Raw genomic sequence first — 17430 nt, forward strand, 5'->3', positions numbered from 1 at the left:
ACATGATCCAAGATGTTGTTTCCTCTCGTGGGGTATTTCACATGTTGGACAAATTTAGGCAGCACAGTTCTCAAGCACACTTTGTTGAAATCCCCTGCTATAATATGTACTCCTTCAGGATATGTTTGCTGCTGTTCACTGATTTTATAATATAAGTGATCAAGGGCTAGACTAACATTGGCACTATTATTACCACTAACATCCGGTGGTATATAAACTGCTGTTATCATCACAACAGTTAGTTCCCTGGGCAGATAAAATGGTCTACATGTGACAGATATCGTCTCTATATCTGGTGAGCAGAATGTAGCAGAGATCCTGCTGTTTGTACACCAGTTGTTGTGTGTGTAGATACACAAACCTCCTCCTTTGCGTTTTCCAGCTGAAGCTTTCCTGTCGCTACGGTGTAGAGTGCGGCCCGGTAGTTGCACTGACGCATCAGGAATGTCCTCTCATAACCAGGACTCCGTCACGACCAGAACGCAGCAGTCCCGAGTGAGTGAATGAGCTGTGAGTAATAAATCCAATTCGTCGATTTTGTTGACAATAGATCGTGAGTTGGTCAGGAAAATGCTTGGGAGTGGTGGTTTAAATGGCTGCCTCTTTAGTCTGGCTTGCAGACCAGACCGGCAGCCCCGCTTTTTTTTGCGTTCCTTCCGCCTCCTACGACGCGTAACTGAGCCAACAACGATCCACGGAGCGTCCAATGGCCTCGCTATATTCGGAGGGATGTTGTGGGAGCTTTGATACTCCTTTGTCATGGGCATCCGGCAGTTGTATCTGATGCTGTATAGTTCCCCTCGGTCATACGTGAGTTTCGCTCCGCAATAGTCCATAATAAAACATAAAAGACGACACAAAACATGATAAAAAGCCTAAGTGAAGAGCTCAGAGCCGCTGCGTCTGTGCACGCCGCCATCTTGCGTTAATTTTTTTCAATCATCGTTGTAAGTCAGTGGTAGAGTCACGTTGCTGTTATCCAATCAGAGGCGAGATGTCCAAATATCAGGACATAAGACACCTGGCATGTTAAGCTCTCCTCTGATGTGTATGTTAGTTCCCGAAACAAGCGCATCTGAGCTTTTCTTCCCCAGAGTACGACTTGCAAGGCATTCATTCCTACTCCAGACCACCGCAAACGTATTGACTAAACGAGTTTCCCACACCTTGAATGCTAATAATAGAGCTAAAATTAGGCTATTGAGCTGAGAGGATTAAGGGCTCAGATCTTTGTAACAATTCATCAATATCAAGAGTAATTTCACTGAATTTAAAATGAATGAGAGCAAAGTCTGTCATGGGATGAAAATCATGAATATGAATAAAATCCTGCTTTTCTTTTACGTCACAAAGATGATTTTGGTTCTTCACTTGTTGTACTCAAACCAAACTTCTGTCTGAAAGAAGCCAGCGCATGAGAAGGAATCTTGCTTGAGATGGACTCCAAGTACTCAAGCACACCCAGGGCAGCACTGACAACCAAAGTTAGAAGCATCCACTTTAAAGTACTTCAGAGTACTGGATGATGTTGGATAGGGCTCAGTATCGCACTTATATAAAAAAAATGAGCTGTTTGTTTAAAATGTTAAAATGTTTGTGCAAACACAAAGGTGTAGTGGTCATAAGCATTAATAGGTCATAATAGGATAAAATAAAATAAAAGCATCAGCTGTTGCTGTAATAGTAATAATGCAGGCCAGCAGAATTTTTAATTTTCCACAAAATAGTTGCTTTTCGATAATACTGACTTTCTCAAACAGGAAGTGGGACATAACAATCTGTGTGGCCGCATTTATGGAGTCCTGGAGCAAACAAACAATGGTGTTTGAGTTTGATTAGGTGGGTTAGTGAAGGCTTGTGAAGTCAAAAGTCAGGATTGTTTTGACTGATTTGTTGTGATGTCAGACGTGTCCTCACCAGCTGAGCACTGTTCATCTGACAATGAAAAAGGTTTTTAACCCTCCCACTGTCTTTATGGGTGACCCCGTGAGGAAAGCTGACCATTGAGCAGGGTTGATGGTTTGCCCCTTGGGTCCACGTGGCAGGGGTGAGGAGTGAGCACCACCTCACCCCTGCCACGTGGACCTCAAGGGATAAACCACCAATCCTGCTCAATGGTCAACTTTCCTCGCGGGGTCACCCATGAAGACAGTGGGAGGGTTAAAAAAATGTAAACTTGTTTTTTTTCAAACAGGAAAAACATGAACATATTTGGATTTCACAGCTAATGTTCAAACATTTGGTCAAAATAAACGTTATAAACTTTTGTTTTGTGACCTGTAATCGGTCGTTTTATCTGACGGACTCACATTGTCAGTCTGTGAGGGGTTTATTTGAATTGTTCAGGGCAGATTGATGGAAAACTTTTGAATCTGGCTATCAAGAGAAGGATGTTTCCGCCCTCTGGCGGCCACAAACTTTTACTACAGCCTTCATAAAGCACTTCCTGTAGATTCCTTCAAAATAAAACATACTCGTTAAAAACTTACTACAGGTTTTAAATGTGTTAGCTACATATTTAGTTCAGGTAACAGAAAAAACAGAATGCCTTCACCACAAACTACATAATTACGATAAAAACAGAAATGCAGTTATTTTTGCTGTTTGTTTATTGTCTAAAAGTTTTTTAATTGCTTGTAATCCGGTTTGACCGATGGCCACGCACTCTTCTAAAATGGATTTAAATGAATTATTTAGTCTATTATTATTATGTTTTTATCTCCCACTCTTGATCAAAAAGTTTCCTTGCACTTTTAAAGTTTGTCTTAAGACTCATTTTTATGTTTCATGACTGTTTTCTTTAATACAATCGTTCACATTGATGCTGCAATTATTTAACATGACAAAATCATTGTATTTACAGTTTATGTATTTCATGCCATTGCTGTATTTACTTAATATAATCTTAATGTTTATTTTATCAAATGTATCTAGAAGCTTCATCTTGTGGCTGTGTTAATCGATAGAAAAAATAGAAGTAGTGTTATTATTATTATTATTATTATTATTATTATTATTATTATTATTATTATTATTATTTATAGGAACACATGACTGATACAAATTTCAAATTAGGTGTCGGTTTAATAACCGACCAGCAGAGGGCAACATTAATCTGTTGTTGGTCTGTCATGTACATCGTGCAGCACCTGCGTGTGTGTGTGTGTGTGTGTGTGTGTGTGTGTGTGTGTGTGTGTGTGTGTGTGTGTGTGTGTGTGTGTGTGTGTGTGTGTGTGTGTGTGTGTGTGTGTGTGTGTGTGTGGCGGGGGTTGGGGGGTGGGGTATCGTTTGAGCGCCCCTGCCCTCCGCATCCAGCCGCTCCACAGCTCTGTTGCGCCACTTTCACCATGGCTTTAGTCGCAAGAAGGACGCTCATTGCGCTATTCGTCACGTTTTGCGCTTCTCGATGCGGATGGGCAGGTAAAATAAAAGCTTGTCAAAAATTTATTAAGCTAGTGCAAGTTTGCAGCTTTTTGTTTTGCTGCAGTTTCTGCTAATTGCCCATTTTAAGCAAATTGTTGTGTGTGTGTGTGTGTGTGTGTGTGTGTGTGTGTGTGTGTGTGTGTGTGTGTGTGTGTGTGTGTGTGTGTGTGTGTGTGTGTGTGTGTGTGTGTGTGTGTGTGTGTGTGTGTGTGTGTTAAAATGGGCAATTAGCAGAAATTGCAGCATATATATATATATATCAAACTGTCCAGAATGAAAATAAAACACATTAAATGAAGAATTTTGCCACAATTTAATGCAACTTTTTTTTACTAATTTCCCCTTTTTTGTTTAATTCAAAATCGTTTATTTAATTAGGAGCAGTTGCAGAACTTGCTTGACTTTGACAGTGTTTGTATCGTGTTACTTTACGAGGGAAAATGTGAGGCAGAAACGTCATCATGTGCTGATGTAACTGGTGACAAATTTCAGTCGTGAAAAGGAGAAAGTTTCTAATGGCTGGCTGCTTTTGATGCCTGACTGGTGACAAATCAGGCTGAAAGTGGTGATAAATGATCTGCCTATGAGAGTTACTTGTTTCTGTCAGACCTGTGTGTCTCTTGTCCTCTGCATCCTTTATCGGGTGGATTATGCTTGATAGCACAAATATTTCTTGCAGTTTTAACAAAATATGTGCAGCCCTTGTTCGCAAGCCACATCAGCAGAGACGTTTTAAAGTTTCTGAAGTGAAGTTTTCAAAATGCATCTTCAAAGAGAGAATCCCACATGCTCCCAGAGAAAGTAAAAAGTGTCCCTCATATATTCCAAAAGCCATAAAGCTCTGGGAGGCTTTGAAAGGAGGAGGTCGTTTTTTGTACCTGAGCTTAAAGACTAAACTGTTTTCCTAAGTTTCTATCTGAACTACGGGCTTTTTAATGCATGAGCTCACTGCTTTCACTGACAGCTGCTTTTTGTTGAGTTTTTCTCAATTTAATCAACGTGTTTGTGCCCCTTTTTCCCCTCCCCGCAAGTCTGCTTCCAAATATCCATACCTGGGAGCTACTTAATCAGTCCGCTGCCGCTGACCACATATGAAGTTAAACGCTTCCTCTTGGGAACAAGTCGATGAGTGAGTGGAGAGTTCTCCACTTACACATAACTAATTTATCATTTTAAAACCCATCACAGAGGGAAAGAGTCACCAGGGACACGGTGGATGGTCAATGTCAGCTCCTTTATTGGAATTGTGGTCTAAAAGCTTCTAGAAGCTGTGTGGAACATAGAGGAGAGAGGGAATCATGTTCTTGCAGGCTGGTGGACTTTTATCCGTCTGCTCCACTAAACATCCTGCAGGTACACACAACGCTTTCCAATTAAAACTTTAAGATTGAGTTATATCATAAATCCTAATTTTAGCCTTGGGAAACATAGATCAGTGCTTTTAGTTTCCACAAGATCGGGTCAGTGTTGTGGTTTTACTTGTTACCCCACCCTCTCACCTTGATGCTTTGCTGCTTGTCAAACCTGCCAGCTATGGTATGGTTGCCTCTTTTTGTTTCTGGGCATGGGTCCAACTATTCAAACAACCACCTGGACGTGTGAACACACCCATCTAAGTGCAGCTAAGGTCAGCAGGCTGGGAGGGCTGCAGAAAACTGTAGAATACACAAGTTAGACATCAATCTCCCACCCTGACACAGAGACATATTTAAATAAAAAGCCTAATTTATGTTTTAGACAGAATGACAGCTAAATGAATGAGTTATTGCAGAAACAATGTGAGAAAGCAAGATTGTGCAGCAAGAAGTTACACTAAAGATCTGGCAGCTCTGCTAAAGACAATAAAAAATGCTGTGGACAGAACATTCTTTAACAAAAGTCATAGATTTTATTTAAACATCGAAGTTCTTACAAAATAAAATTGCTTCACTTAAAAAATGTACTCATTCTGGCAATGAAAGTGTTTCACGACAAGTGCAATAAAAGAAAAGTAATTAAGTCACTATCAGAACAGCGTATTCATCTCACCAGGGTCACGGATGGGCGAAAAGCAGGGAACAACCTGGACAGGTCACCAGTCCATAACAGAGACAACCACTCACACTAAGGGATGGTTTAGAGCTACCATTCAACTTAATGCATGCATGGGAAGATCATGCAGAAAAGCTGCAGCCGGCAATCAAACCTGCAACCTTCTTTCTGCAAGGCAAAGGATAGTCTAACAAAATTTGAACATCCCTTATTTCCTTATATTTATCTATAAATCTAGGCTTAGCATTATATAAACGTATCAAAACACACTCATCTGTCTGAAAACTGCTATAACAGAAACAAATGTAATCCTTATAAATACAACATTCTTTAATTTGGTAAGTTCCTCTCGAGATAATTGTCCTTTTGCTTTGTGCCAAAACAGCTGAAGTGAAAACCATTTTGTTTATGATACTAAAACATTTTTTCATCACAGAGAACTGAAGCTTTCCAGAGAGAGTGGTTTCTGGTTTATGCATGCAGAATATTCTGTTGCTTATCCACAGTGAGCACTACGGTTTTAGACTTTGTACACATTTCATTTCACTTATATAATATATATATATATATATATATATATATATATATATATATATATATATATATATATATATATATATATATATATATATATATATATATATATATATATGCACGTGTGAGTTTGTGAGTCAAATTATTAAAGTAAGTCCAGTAGCAACAAAGCCAGGTCACCATCAGTCCGTGACTTTTTAGCCTCCATTAGCTCCATGTTCATTCTGGCTTTAGCTCTTTGCTTCGCCTCCAAAGACAATACACTCCAACAAGAAAAGCAACTTCTTTGTTTTCTCCTTCTTGTGCTTTTCATTGATGAGCGACAAACTGAAAAAGCTAACTGCTAGCATTACACTTAACAGCTGTAAAGCAGGTAAAGAGCGCCCTCTATAGAGCACCTACCCGCTCCACAAACTTATCAAGTGCAGTTTTTTGTCAGCAGAGGGCTGACCAAACGTTTCTAACTCAACAATCATTGAGATCAATGTTAAAGCTCTAGCTTAACGTTAAAAAAACTATCTATTGTTACTTTAAAATAGGACTTGAGACCGCAGTTCTATCATTAAAACAGGCTTAGTTTCTTGCATCTATGTTCATTTACCAAAAAAGATCAGAAATTATCAGGAGAGAAAAAACAGAATCAGAATTGTGATAAAAGATTAGTCTAAACCAGGGATCCAGCAGGTTTTGGGGGTTTTTCTGCTCCAACAGACTTGATTCAGTGGTTGAAACACCTGTGCAGCAGCTCATCAGGCTCTGCGGAAGCCTGTTAATTAGCTGCTGATTGAAATCAGGTGTGTTGAAACAGAGTTCAAACTAAAACATGCTGGATACCGGCCCTCCAGGGCCACGATTTCTTCAAAAAGGTAGTCTCTTGGTGAAAATGCCTTGTATGTTGTTTTTTTCTGAACCAGCTGCAGACAGAATCCCAGTGGAACCCTATGATCATTTAAAGTTTGGGAGAAAACAAAGTTATGAGCAACAAAAAGCAAACTTTTACAAAGTGAAGGCTGAGGTGAGCGGGTTCTCTTGTGAAAACAAGCGTTGCAGTTGCATAGATTTTCCGGGACAGCTTTACAGCAGTTATTTGACCTCAGGTCTCACTGACTTTTGCCTCTTCTACCAAACTGTGCGTGCACGTGGGAGTTTGTCTGTGGGACATCAGGTGTGCACATGTGCTGCAAATCCCCCTATAGTCCCTGAGTTCCTGTTTTCATTCTCCACATGCTTAATATTTTCCATTGTCTGACTCTATCTGTGTTTCTATTTTACATTTAGAAAGAGAACACAAACATTTATTTATTTTTTTGGATGTTGTTGTGGTCTCCTGTGGCAACGCCCTAAAAACCAAACCTCCACTTGTCGGATTCTAACATTACCGCTGCTCCGCTGCTTTAACCATTTCCTAAATTGTTTGTCCTTTGTGGTGCACGAAGAAGTCTCGGTTTAATCAGAAATATCTGATTTGCTCTTGGATCATAAATCAACAAAGAGACCAAAACACAGAAGGCTGTCTGGACAGAGAAGTAGATGCCTTCCTATGTAATAGCACGGGCTTATTGGAAACAGAAGTGACTGAAGTACGTCCAGACGTGTTAGCGGAGGGTACTCCTCCATAATCCTGCATCAGCCAGAGAGAGCAACTAGCAGTGCGTGTGTGTGCGTGTGTGTGTGTGTGTGTGTTTTAACTGGCAAAATTACCAGTAATTTTCACACTTCGTCATATTCATGTGCAATGTCAGGCGCTGTCACAAGACTGGCAACGGATAACAAAAAACAAAGATGAAACCATCCATCGGGAGTCAGGAAAATCAGAGGAGCTGTGTCCATCTGTTAGCTGGAGAGGTTTTAGGGTGGGAGTTATTTAAAAATGGCAAATAAAGCAGAGCAGAGGCGGGAGCACACCTGCAGGCAGAGACTGTGGGAATGCTAAAACAAATGAGCTGCTGTAAATCTGTTTAAAGGACCAACACTGACAATTATGATTGCAGTAAACGTCCATCTGAGGGGTCAATTTACTTCAGCGAGCTTATTCTCAAGAAGACGTTCCTGATATTGGAAGCCAGCTATAAAATATGCTGCAATCTATTCACACCAAGCTATAAGACATACAACTGTTTCGCTTCATTCTCACTGCTCTCATCGGCGTAGTTTCCAGCAGCAGCTGGGAAAAGCAGCTGAAAAAAGTCAACCCAATGCATCCCACCTGCGCTGGATCAAACCGCAGACAGATGAAGTCAGCAACTCGCTTGTGGACATAGTGGAAAATTTAAGGCTAGAGTTTCCCTGAGGACGCAGTGGAAACCAAACAACAGACGGAGTATTCTTCACATGGGCTAAATCTTTACAGCAAATGCTAATGTATGTGCTGGGTGTATAAAGGGGGGAACTTTGTTTGCTTTATAAACGTTGACAAGATGTGTTGTGGAGTGCTGTCAGAGAGCTCTCACATGAAAATCAGAGAAGACTGAAGAAAATAAAGATTGTTATAGCTTTTGACAGAATGCACACAAATGATTTTACAAATAAGCAGGAGACTATCTCACTGAAATGTCTTATTAAGTCCTTGTCTGTGCTTTTAGCCCCCCAAAGGGCAAATTCCTCTGCTTCAACCGTAAAGATAATTTATATTCTTCTCCCAAGACACCATGGAGTGCTTCAGTAGTCAATGATATTTGTCAAAGTGTCATAAAATCCTGATTTGTGCCAATAAATTAAGAACTACTTAAAGGAATATTTGCTTGTAGCACCCCCTAGTGTCCTTTTAGTGAAACTCATCTCCTTGCTGTGCTTTTATTTTTTTAACACCTTAATCTAACTGCTGAAAGGTCTCCTCAGCCTTCGTTAGTGTCTACAGAAGCGATTCATCACTAAAATCTGTGGTGTTAACTATCTAAAACGTGCTGAAAACTTGCTGGAAGCAGACTCCAGTGCCAGGCATGTCAGCTCCACTCAGGGACCGGACAGGCACTCTGAAGTTGCAAGTGCTATATTCTGGCCACAGAATTCTGGCGGTGGGGGTCTGAATGAAATGTCATCATATATCGATTCATTCATTATTCAGAGTCGGGTCGCGGGGGCAGTAGCCTAAACCAAGATGCCCAGAATTCACTCTCCCCAGCTGCTTGGGCCAGCTCTTCTGGGGGAATTCCAAGGCATTCCCTGGCCAACCGAGATAAGTAGTCCCTTCTGCGTGTCCAGGATCTTCCCTTGGGTCTCCTCCCAGCTGGACGTGCCCGGAAAACCTCACCAGGGCGGTGTCCAGAAGGCATCCTTACCAGATCCCCGAGCCACCTCAACTGGCTCCTCTCAACGTGGAGGAGCAGCGGGTCTACTCCGAGCCCCTCCCGGATGACCGAGCTTTTCACCAAATCTCTAACAGAGAGCCCAGTAACCCTGCGAAGAAAACACATTTCAGCCGCTTGTATCCACGTTCTCGTTCTTTTAGTCACTACCCAAAGCTTGTGACCATAGGTGAGGGTAGGAACGTAGACCGACTGGTAAATCGAGAGCGTTGCCTTCCGGCTTTAACTCTCTCTTCACCACCACAGATCAGTACAACGCCCGCATCACAGCAGATGCAGCACCAGTCTGCCTATTGATCTAATGCTCCATCTTTCCCTCACTCATGAACAAGACCCTGAGTACTTCAACTCCTCTACTTGGGGCAGGACCTCGTCCATGACCTGGAGAAGGCATTCTACCCTTTTCCGATTTAAAACCATGGTCTCGGATTTAGAGGAGCTGATTCTCATCCCAGCCGCTTCACACTCCACTGCGAACCGCTCCAACGAAAGCTGGAGATCACTATTTCATTATCCATATAAAGTAATTTTAACACATACTTGCTCAAGAAAAAAAATGAAAAAGTTGCATAGTATGCCTTTAAAATGTATCCGTTTGTCCAAATGCAAAGCAGACAGTGCCAGTCCTGGTGGGAGTCCCTGTTACTGTCCTTTTTTCCCCTTCAGATGTTGTTGTTTATGTTGTTTATGTTGTTTATGTGCTTAGCCGACGCTTTTACCCAAAGCGACTTACAAATTTTTTTTTTTACCTATAGGGCATGTTGTGATCCACATAATTCATTTTATGCTCATTTCTAAGGGATAAACTACCTTCTATAAGGATAATATTTGTATGTTCTGAGGTAGAAGGTCGGTCAGCAATTAAATGTGAATTTTTAACTTGGGAGGGGAAAAGTCTTGAGGTCAAAACTTTGTCTTGCGATGAAGAATAACAGATGTCAAGATTAAAGGAGCGTGGTGAATGTGTTTTATCATCTTTTGGTAAGAATAAATGCGAGCCAACATCTGATTATGATTTACTTTGAATAGAGTGAACCTTTGAAGTGCATGGCTGAAGTGTAACTATCAAATACGTGGTTTTAGTTAATGACATTCATCAGCCGTAGATTCCTGAACAGCCTCACTTCTGAGAAATAGCTTTTACATCCTACAGCAATGGTGTGGTAATCGCTAGTCTAACCAACGACATTTACTACCATCTTAAAACAAGCATAAAACCAAATAAGAAGGAAATGTGTAATTAAAACAGCAGGTTAAAAACAGGATACAAAGCAGCAAAAATGTTTAAACCAAATATTAAAGTAACACAAAGCAGTTTCCTGCTCCTCCATCCTACTGGTTGAAAGTGGAATTACAATTGTCTTGAGCAACCCTGGAACTACCAACATGCTAACAACGAGCTAACACTAACATAAGCCTACTCTTATAAGCCACAATTTAAAAAGAGCCACATCATTGGTCAAAAAATTGTATTACTTACAAGTCCAGTAGCAACAAAGCCATGCAGGACACCATCAGTCTGTGAGATTGTAGCCTCCTTTAGCTCCCTCGAACTAGTTTAGGCCGTGTTGATGTTCACTCTGGTATTGTCAAATGGCTTTGCTTCTAAAAACATTACTTTTTTATTTTTACTTCAAATCTCCGCCATGATGCCAACAAAAAAAGCAAACTTCTTCTTCTCTTCGTCTTGCGCTTTTTATCGACGATCGACCAACTGAAAAAGCTAAATGCTAGTGTTACAGCTACTAGCCCTAAAGCAGGTAAAGAGCTCCTTATGTGGAACACTGAAAAAGCATTTCTTTATATTTTCGTATTAGAATCCATGACTTTGTATTTTCATGCAGGCTGAACATGAAAATAGCCTCCTACACCTATCTCCTGCATTAGCTTCTGATAGAAAATAGACAGTGAAACTCTGGGATTTGAAAAGCCTGACAGATCTGTCACACTGTTACATAACATTCATGAACTCACCCATCTTGACTGGTGACAGGGAAAGCCGTTGTTGGTTTAGCGTCCGAGAAACAGCAGAGAACGTCTCTACTAATAGAAGCTAACTGTTAGCATTAGCTACGCCACCACACAGCAGAACTCCACCAGGATTGCATTATTTGTGGAGATAATTCAATTCAAGTTTATTTATATAGCGCCAAATCACGACAAGCGTCGTCTCAAGGCACTTCACATAATAAACATTCCAATACAGGTCAGTTCATTAAGCCAATCAGAAAAAAGGTTCCTATATAAGGAACCCAGCAAATTGCATCGAGTCACTGACTAGTGTCAGTGACTTTACAGCAATCCTCATTCTAAGCAAGCATTTAGCGATATTGGAGAGGAAAACTCCCTTTTAGCAGGAAGAAATAGGAGATAAAACATCACTGTTGCAAGTCAGTGGTAGTCACATTGCTGTTATGCAATCGGAGGCAGGAAGCCCAAATATCAGGAAATAAGACTCTACAATCTGCCGTCTGAAACTCAGCGTGATGTGGCTCACTTCTACTTCCTGAAAGTGGTGCACCAGTGTTTTTGGTGTTTTCCCCAGAGTATTACTTGCAAGGCATACATTCCTACCAGAGACCACTGCAAATTTATTGATTAAATGAGTTACAAAAGATGCAGGCAAAACGTTTCTCTTGGCCCTCGAGGAAAGCTAGAGAATACCGTCAGATCAATAGGATTTAACATTCGGTACCAGGGACTTTGTTTAATACTGTTTAGATAAACGTCCTGAAGTCAAAATGATCCTGACATCATTTGTTTTGCAGCAGACAAGCCTCTGCGGCCTCAAAATGGGAAACAGACAGCTGTGAACAAGGTCTTAAGGGAGACCTGGCAGCCTTCGATCCATCTGGACGGAAGACCCGTGGACGGCTTCGCCATGAGCTCCAGCAAACCCACCCGTTCCCACCGCTTCACGAAAGTGAGCAAGGACAGCCGCTCGCATCTACTGGAGGACGTTGGTAAGACAGAAACAGAGCAGGTACCCGTTCACTGTCTGACCAAAACTGGAATCTGAACATTTAAAAGAAGTTACAGGGAGGGAAATAAAGACACGATAGTGTGAATGATTCAAATTTGGCTCTAGCTATGACACGGGCCTTCAAATCTCAGAGTTCTCCAGTTTCTCAAAGCAAGAGCCAACAGCGATGACAGGATGAGCGTAGCTGTATACAAAGTGGACTCAAGGAGGCGAGGAGCGTGCGTATGAGTGCATGTGTGATTGATTTATTTTCCGTGGATTAGTTCATAACTGGATGTACTGTTGTCAAAGTTTGCCAGACTAGCAGGTCAGGGCTGGTTTACGTAACTAACCCGTTAAAAAACATGTTCAGACTCTTGGCTTCTGCAACGATTTAATTTCTGCAAAGCCAAATTTGTCTCTAAACAGAAGCCCGTATTTCTAAGGTGGTGCCGTCTGCATTTGTCGTTATTCTGTTTTCTTTTGTCTTCAACATCTCAGTTTCTAAAGGTCTGCAGCCAATCCTTTTCCAAACCCAACCCCGCTCTCAGAACCCGACCGTCTGTGTTGTGGTTTCTCGTTATGAGCATGTGCGCAATATAAGTGTGGGTTTGTAGTGGTTGTGGTGAAAGCTAAGGGCGGTTCAGAGCGATGAAGTCATGCATGATTTTGTATTGTGTCTCAGTTTGTCCAATAAATAAATAAATAAAATAAAGCTTCCTTCTGATGCATTTGGGTTTGTGCATGGTGCCCGGTGGACGTCGTGGTCCCTGCAGCTCCGGTCTAGGGTCGTCATAAATCTGATACGAGTCTCCGTGTTGCCTCTCCAGAAATTCCTCAGGATGCATGTGTTATTCCATGCGCCACTAGCAGAGAGAGAGCTGTGCCATTCTTCATAAATAACGCCACTCTCCCCGCCTCCTCGTCATTAACGTGTCTGGCTAACCACAGTTGGAGCAACAAGGAAAAAAGATGATCTATTAGGAGCAACATGGAGGAAATAGTCCCACATTTTTCCTGAAAATAACACATTTTGTGTCTTTTTTTGTTTTGTTCTTTAGATCCAGAATTAATTAAACTGGATGGCTTTGCTGTGTTGGTAAATACACCCGTCAGCAACACATCAGCAGGTAAATCTCACCAACAGTGTATTTGAGTAATGTAACAAATACACTGGCATTTGTTTTGTTTGCCGATGATACCACTATTTTCTGTGCAGGAGACAATATTAGCGAGTTAGAAAGGATGGTCCAAATTGAAATGTGCGTCATTAAAGAGTGGTTTATTCAAAATAAGCTTACATTAAATATAGCAAAAACAAAATTTATGTTGTTTGGTATGGCTAATAAAACTGAGGTTAAGCTGCAAATAGATGGATGTGAAATTGAGCAAGTAACAGAACATAAGTTCCTTGGAATAGTAATTGATAATAAATTAAGTTGGAAACCACAAATTAAACATGTATATAATAAGGTTGAGAGAAGCATCTACATTATGAATAAAGCTCGGCAGTACTTGAATTATAAATCACTCCATGTCCTTTATTATTCATTGATTTATCCCTATCTTATTTACTGTGTAGAGGTATGGGGTAACACTTATGAAACATCTATTGTACCCTTGTCTATCATACAGAAAAGAGCCCTGAGAGTCGTTCTCAATGTTAGATTTAGAGACCACACTAATCCGTTATTTATATATTCTAAAATACTAAAATTTAAAGATTTAATTCAGCTATATACAGCGACGTTCATGTTTAACGTGCATAGGAAATTATTACCAAACAAATTATTAATGCTATTTATAAAACCAGATAACCTATATAATTTCAGATACAAACTTAACTTTAGGCATACATATTTTAGAACAACAATAAAGTCACTTTGTATTTCTGTTACGGGTGTAAGAGTTTGGAATAAGCTAAGTGAGGATCTAAAGCAAAGTCCCTCATTGCATAAGTATTAAGAGAAGTATAAAAAAAATATACTAATCAATTACATGGAGGAGGAGGAAAAGTTGTAAGGGTGTTGCATTTGATTGTAATTGTAATTGTCTATTGTTGGTGAACTGGGAGCTGTGGGGGGGGGGGGGGGGGGGGGGGGACATAAGAAAATGTAAATTTTGTTTGTGTGATTGAGGATAAAACATGTTATAGGAAAATGGCAATGACACTCAGTGTAGGGAAAATATATTTTTTTTTGTTTTATCTTTCTTGAAATTTGATTTGGGGGGGGGGGATTATATAAGCTACCAGAGCTTCGTTCCCTTCCCATTGAACATGTTCTACATATATATATATATATATATATATATATATATATATATATATATATATATATATATATATATACTTTTTGAATGCTTTGGGTTGTCTATTGATTTGCATGCATGTTCAATAAAGAAAGAAAGAAACTTTCCTTGAGAGCGGTGCATCTCATTAAGCAGATAAATGTTTAAATGAAACCACATATACCAGGGCTATTATGGCCGTCAGCATTAAGGCGATAATTACTCACTTTGCTGTTTAGAAGGGCAACAGTTTTCTTTTCCTTCATACCTCTGCTTGCTCTTTTCCTGTGGGATCATTTAGGAAAACAGTCGTCTGTGACTCACAGAGTCTGTACTGTATTAGGTATATTTTTCTTGTGGGTGATCCAGATTTAACATATTTGTCGGAGCAAGCATCCTTTAATGATGCGTGCCACATAAAGTACCACAGAATAGCCTGTCAGTAGTCACTTGTATAGATGGTTAATGAACCGGATTAAGTTGTTGTTTAGGGATTTTGTCTGGAGATACTGTTGCTCCAGTTTTCCTGATGGTGCAGTATGTGCAGAAATTGTGGAAAATGACTTTGAACCATTAGATCTGGGTGTAAAATTAGATGTTTCTCAGGTGATTTTCAGGGAAAATGACAACTCTTAAACCTGAAAGCCAACAGAACCCACCAACTTTAAGTTCACTCTTACTTGGAGGACCAGACAGATGATTACTTTCTTAGTTACCCTAACCCAAAAACCATATTAATATTTTCATTTTAGGTTGTTTTTTCAAGGCATAAAAATTCTCCTGCAGTCAATTTAAAGTCACATCTGGATTTTCTACACTGTAAAACCTGATTAGTTCCACTTACTTAAAAAATGCATCCTAACCGATTGCACTTAAAATTATTAGTAAATTAATTAGTTATTTCCATGCTGTAGTTCTTTTTTAAAACACAGAGCAGTTCTGTTTACCTGAGCGTCAGCCTGAGGAAGTTTGCAGTCGCAAACGAAACGTAGCGGGAAAACAGGTGAACAGAACTGCTCTGTGTTTTAAAAAAGAACTACAGCATGGAATTAGAGATACGACACAGCAAAAACACACCTAAGATAATTAGTTAATTGTATTGGAAAATACAGATGTCACTTTAAATTGACTGCAGTAGAAATTGTGTGTGTTGAATAGACAAAAACCTAAAATGAAAATAAAAACATGGTTGTTGTTATACATAGATTGGAATTTTTAATGGTTTTCATGAAAAACAACCAATCAGTCTAGAACTGTTATTTTAGATTAACTCTTGAGTTTTCATTTACATTTGTTTATCCTGCATTACAAAGGGCGTTTTGAGCTTCCTGTATGTACTCTAAACACATGAGTTCTTTCTGTTCCTGAAAAGAATTATTTCGTTTTTCCAAACTTTGATTATGTGTTTGGCACCGTAGCGAGGAACACAGACAGAACTCATTCTCCAGTGAAATGGTGAAAACTACTGATTAAACTGACGACTCTCAGTGCTATCCAGAGATCCTGCTCTGAAGTCTAAATTTTCTCCTCTGGAGACCGACTTAATCGTATTTGCACAATCTTATTTCAGCAATCAAAGCCAAATCACATGGGTTTTTTTTCCTGTCCATGTAATTGAGAAATGAACCTCTGAGAAAATAAACTGCTAAATAAAAGGGCTGCATGATGGCACAGTTGCCTCGCGGCAAGAAGGTTGCAGGTTCGAAACTCAGCTGTGGCCTTTCTGCGTGGAGTTGCGTGTTCTCCCCATGCATGCATGGGTTTCCTCCGGGTTTCTCGCACAGATCACAACACGCCCTGTAGATTCACAATTGTGCGTCGCTTTGGACAAACATATCTGCCAAATAAATAAACATAAATCGAAGATGGTAAAAAAAGGAATGCATTAATAAAAGCTGAAGAAAAGTCTAGCTTTATACAGTTATTAGATTATCTAATTTGGGGTTTAAATATGAAGTAATATTGATAAAGAACTATTTACTGTTGAATGTTATAACCATAACTATATGTTTATGTTTATGTTTACGTTTATGTATTTAGCAGACGCCTTTGTCCAAAGTGACTTACAAGTGATAATCGGCATGTTGCCCTTGAGGCTAACAGCAACAAAAACAACAACAACTTGACATCAATCATGGAGAGGAGGGAACAAGGAGTGGACAGTAGAGAGGGGGGACGGGTGCAGGGAAGGTGCTAGTTTAGAAGATGCTCTCTGAAGAGCAGGGTCTTCAGGAGTTTCTTGAAAATTGAAAAGGAAGCCGCTGTTCTGGTAGTGCTTGGTAGGTCATTCCACATTTGTGGAACGATGCGTGAGAAGAGTCTGGATTGTCCTGAGCGTGGTGTAGGCACTGCTAGCCGACGATCCTGTGATGACCGGAGCGGCCGGGCCATGATGTAAGCCTTTGCAAGAGGATTCAGGTAGAAATATATGACATATATGATAATCTATTTAGAAATTGACCACCTGTGGATCCTCCACCAGAGGGCAGTAGTCATATATGAGTGGATGCTGCAGGTTTCTGATGAAAGTACTAATCCTAATACTCCATCTGGAAGTGGTTTGATGAGAATTTGAGCCAATAGTCACACAAGGATTATTCACTTCATCTCAGAATAAGCTAAGCTTGTTTTCATAGATAATGATCAATAACAGGGATGGTTGATCATATTTTCATTTGGAATTAGTTCTCAGCATCCTTTTCCAGATATCTTATAAGTACTACTTTTATTCAATTGTGATTTAGAAGACAATGATCACAGGAAAAACTAATTTTTCATGTTGAACGCAGTGACTACTTAACTCCGTCTTAAAGCAGATATTTCACTTATTTCTAAGCTGGCATCATGAAAGTACCTCTAGGCTTCTGTAAAACCTGTTGCTACTGA

The 17430-nt window shown here is 40.1% G+C and overlaps 1 protein-coding gene across 2 annotated transcripts in view; it reads left to right on the plus strand.

Moving 5' to 3' along the window:
- The first annotated feature begins 3275 nt into the window (after window positions 1–3275).
- fndc1 (fibronectin type III domain containing 1) overlaps window positions 3276–17430 on the plus strand; it is a 41273-nt gene continuing 27118 nt past the window's right edge. For both annotated transcript variants that reach the window (XM_015947371.3, XM_015947372.3), the window contains exons 1-3: window positions 3276–3420; window positions 12062–12256; window positions 13317–13385. In XM_015947371.3, coding sequence (XP_015802857.3) covers window positions 3348–3420; window positions 12062–12256; window positions 13317–13385 — 337 coding nt within the window. In that variant the 5' untranslated portion in view covers window positions 3276–3347. The remainder of the gene's footprint in view (window positions 3421–12061; window positions 12257–13316; window positions 13386–17430) is intronic.

The sequence above is a fragment of the Nothobranchius furzeri genome, chromosome 2 (assembly GCF_043380555.1).
Source record: "Nothobranchius furzeri strain GRZ-AD chromosome 2, NfurGRZ-RIMD1, whole genome shotgun sequence".
NCBI classification, from domain to species: Eukaryota; Metazoa; Chordata; class Actinopteri; order Cyprinodontiformes; family Nothobranchiidae; genus Nothobranchius; species Nothobranchius furzeri.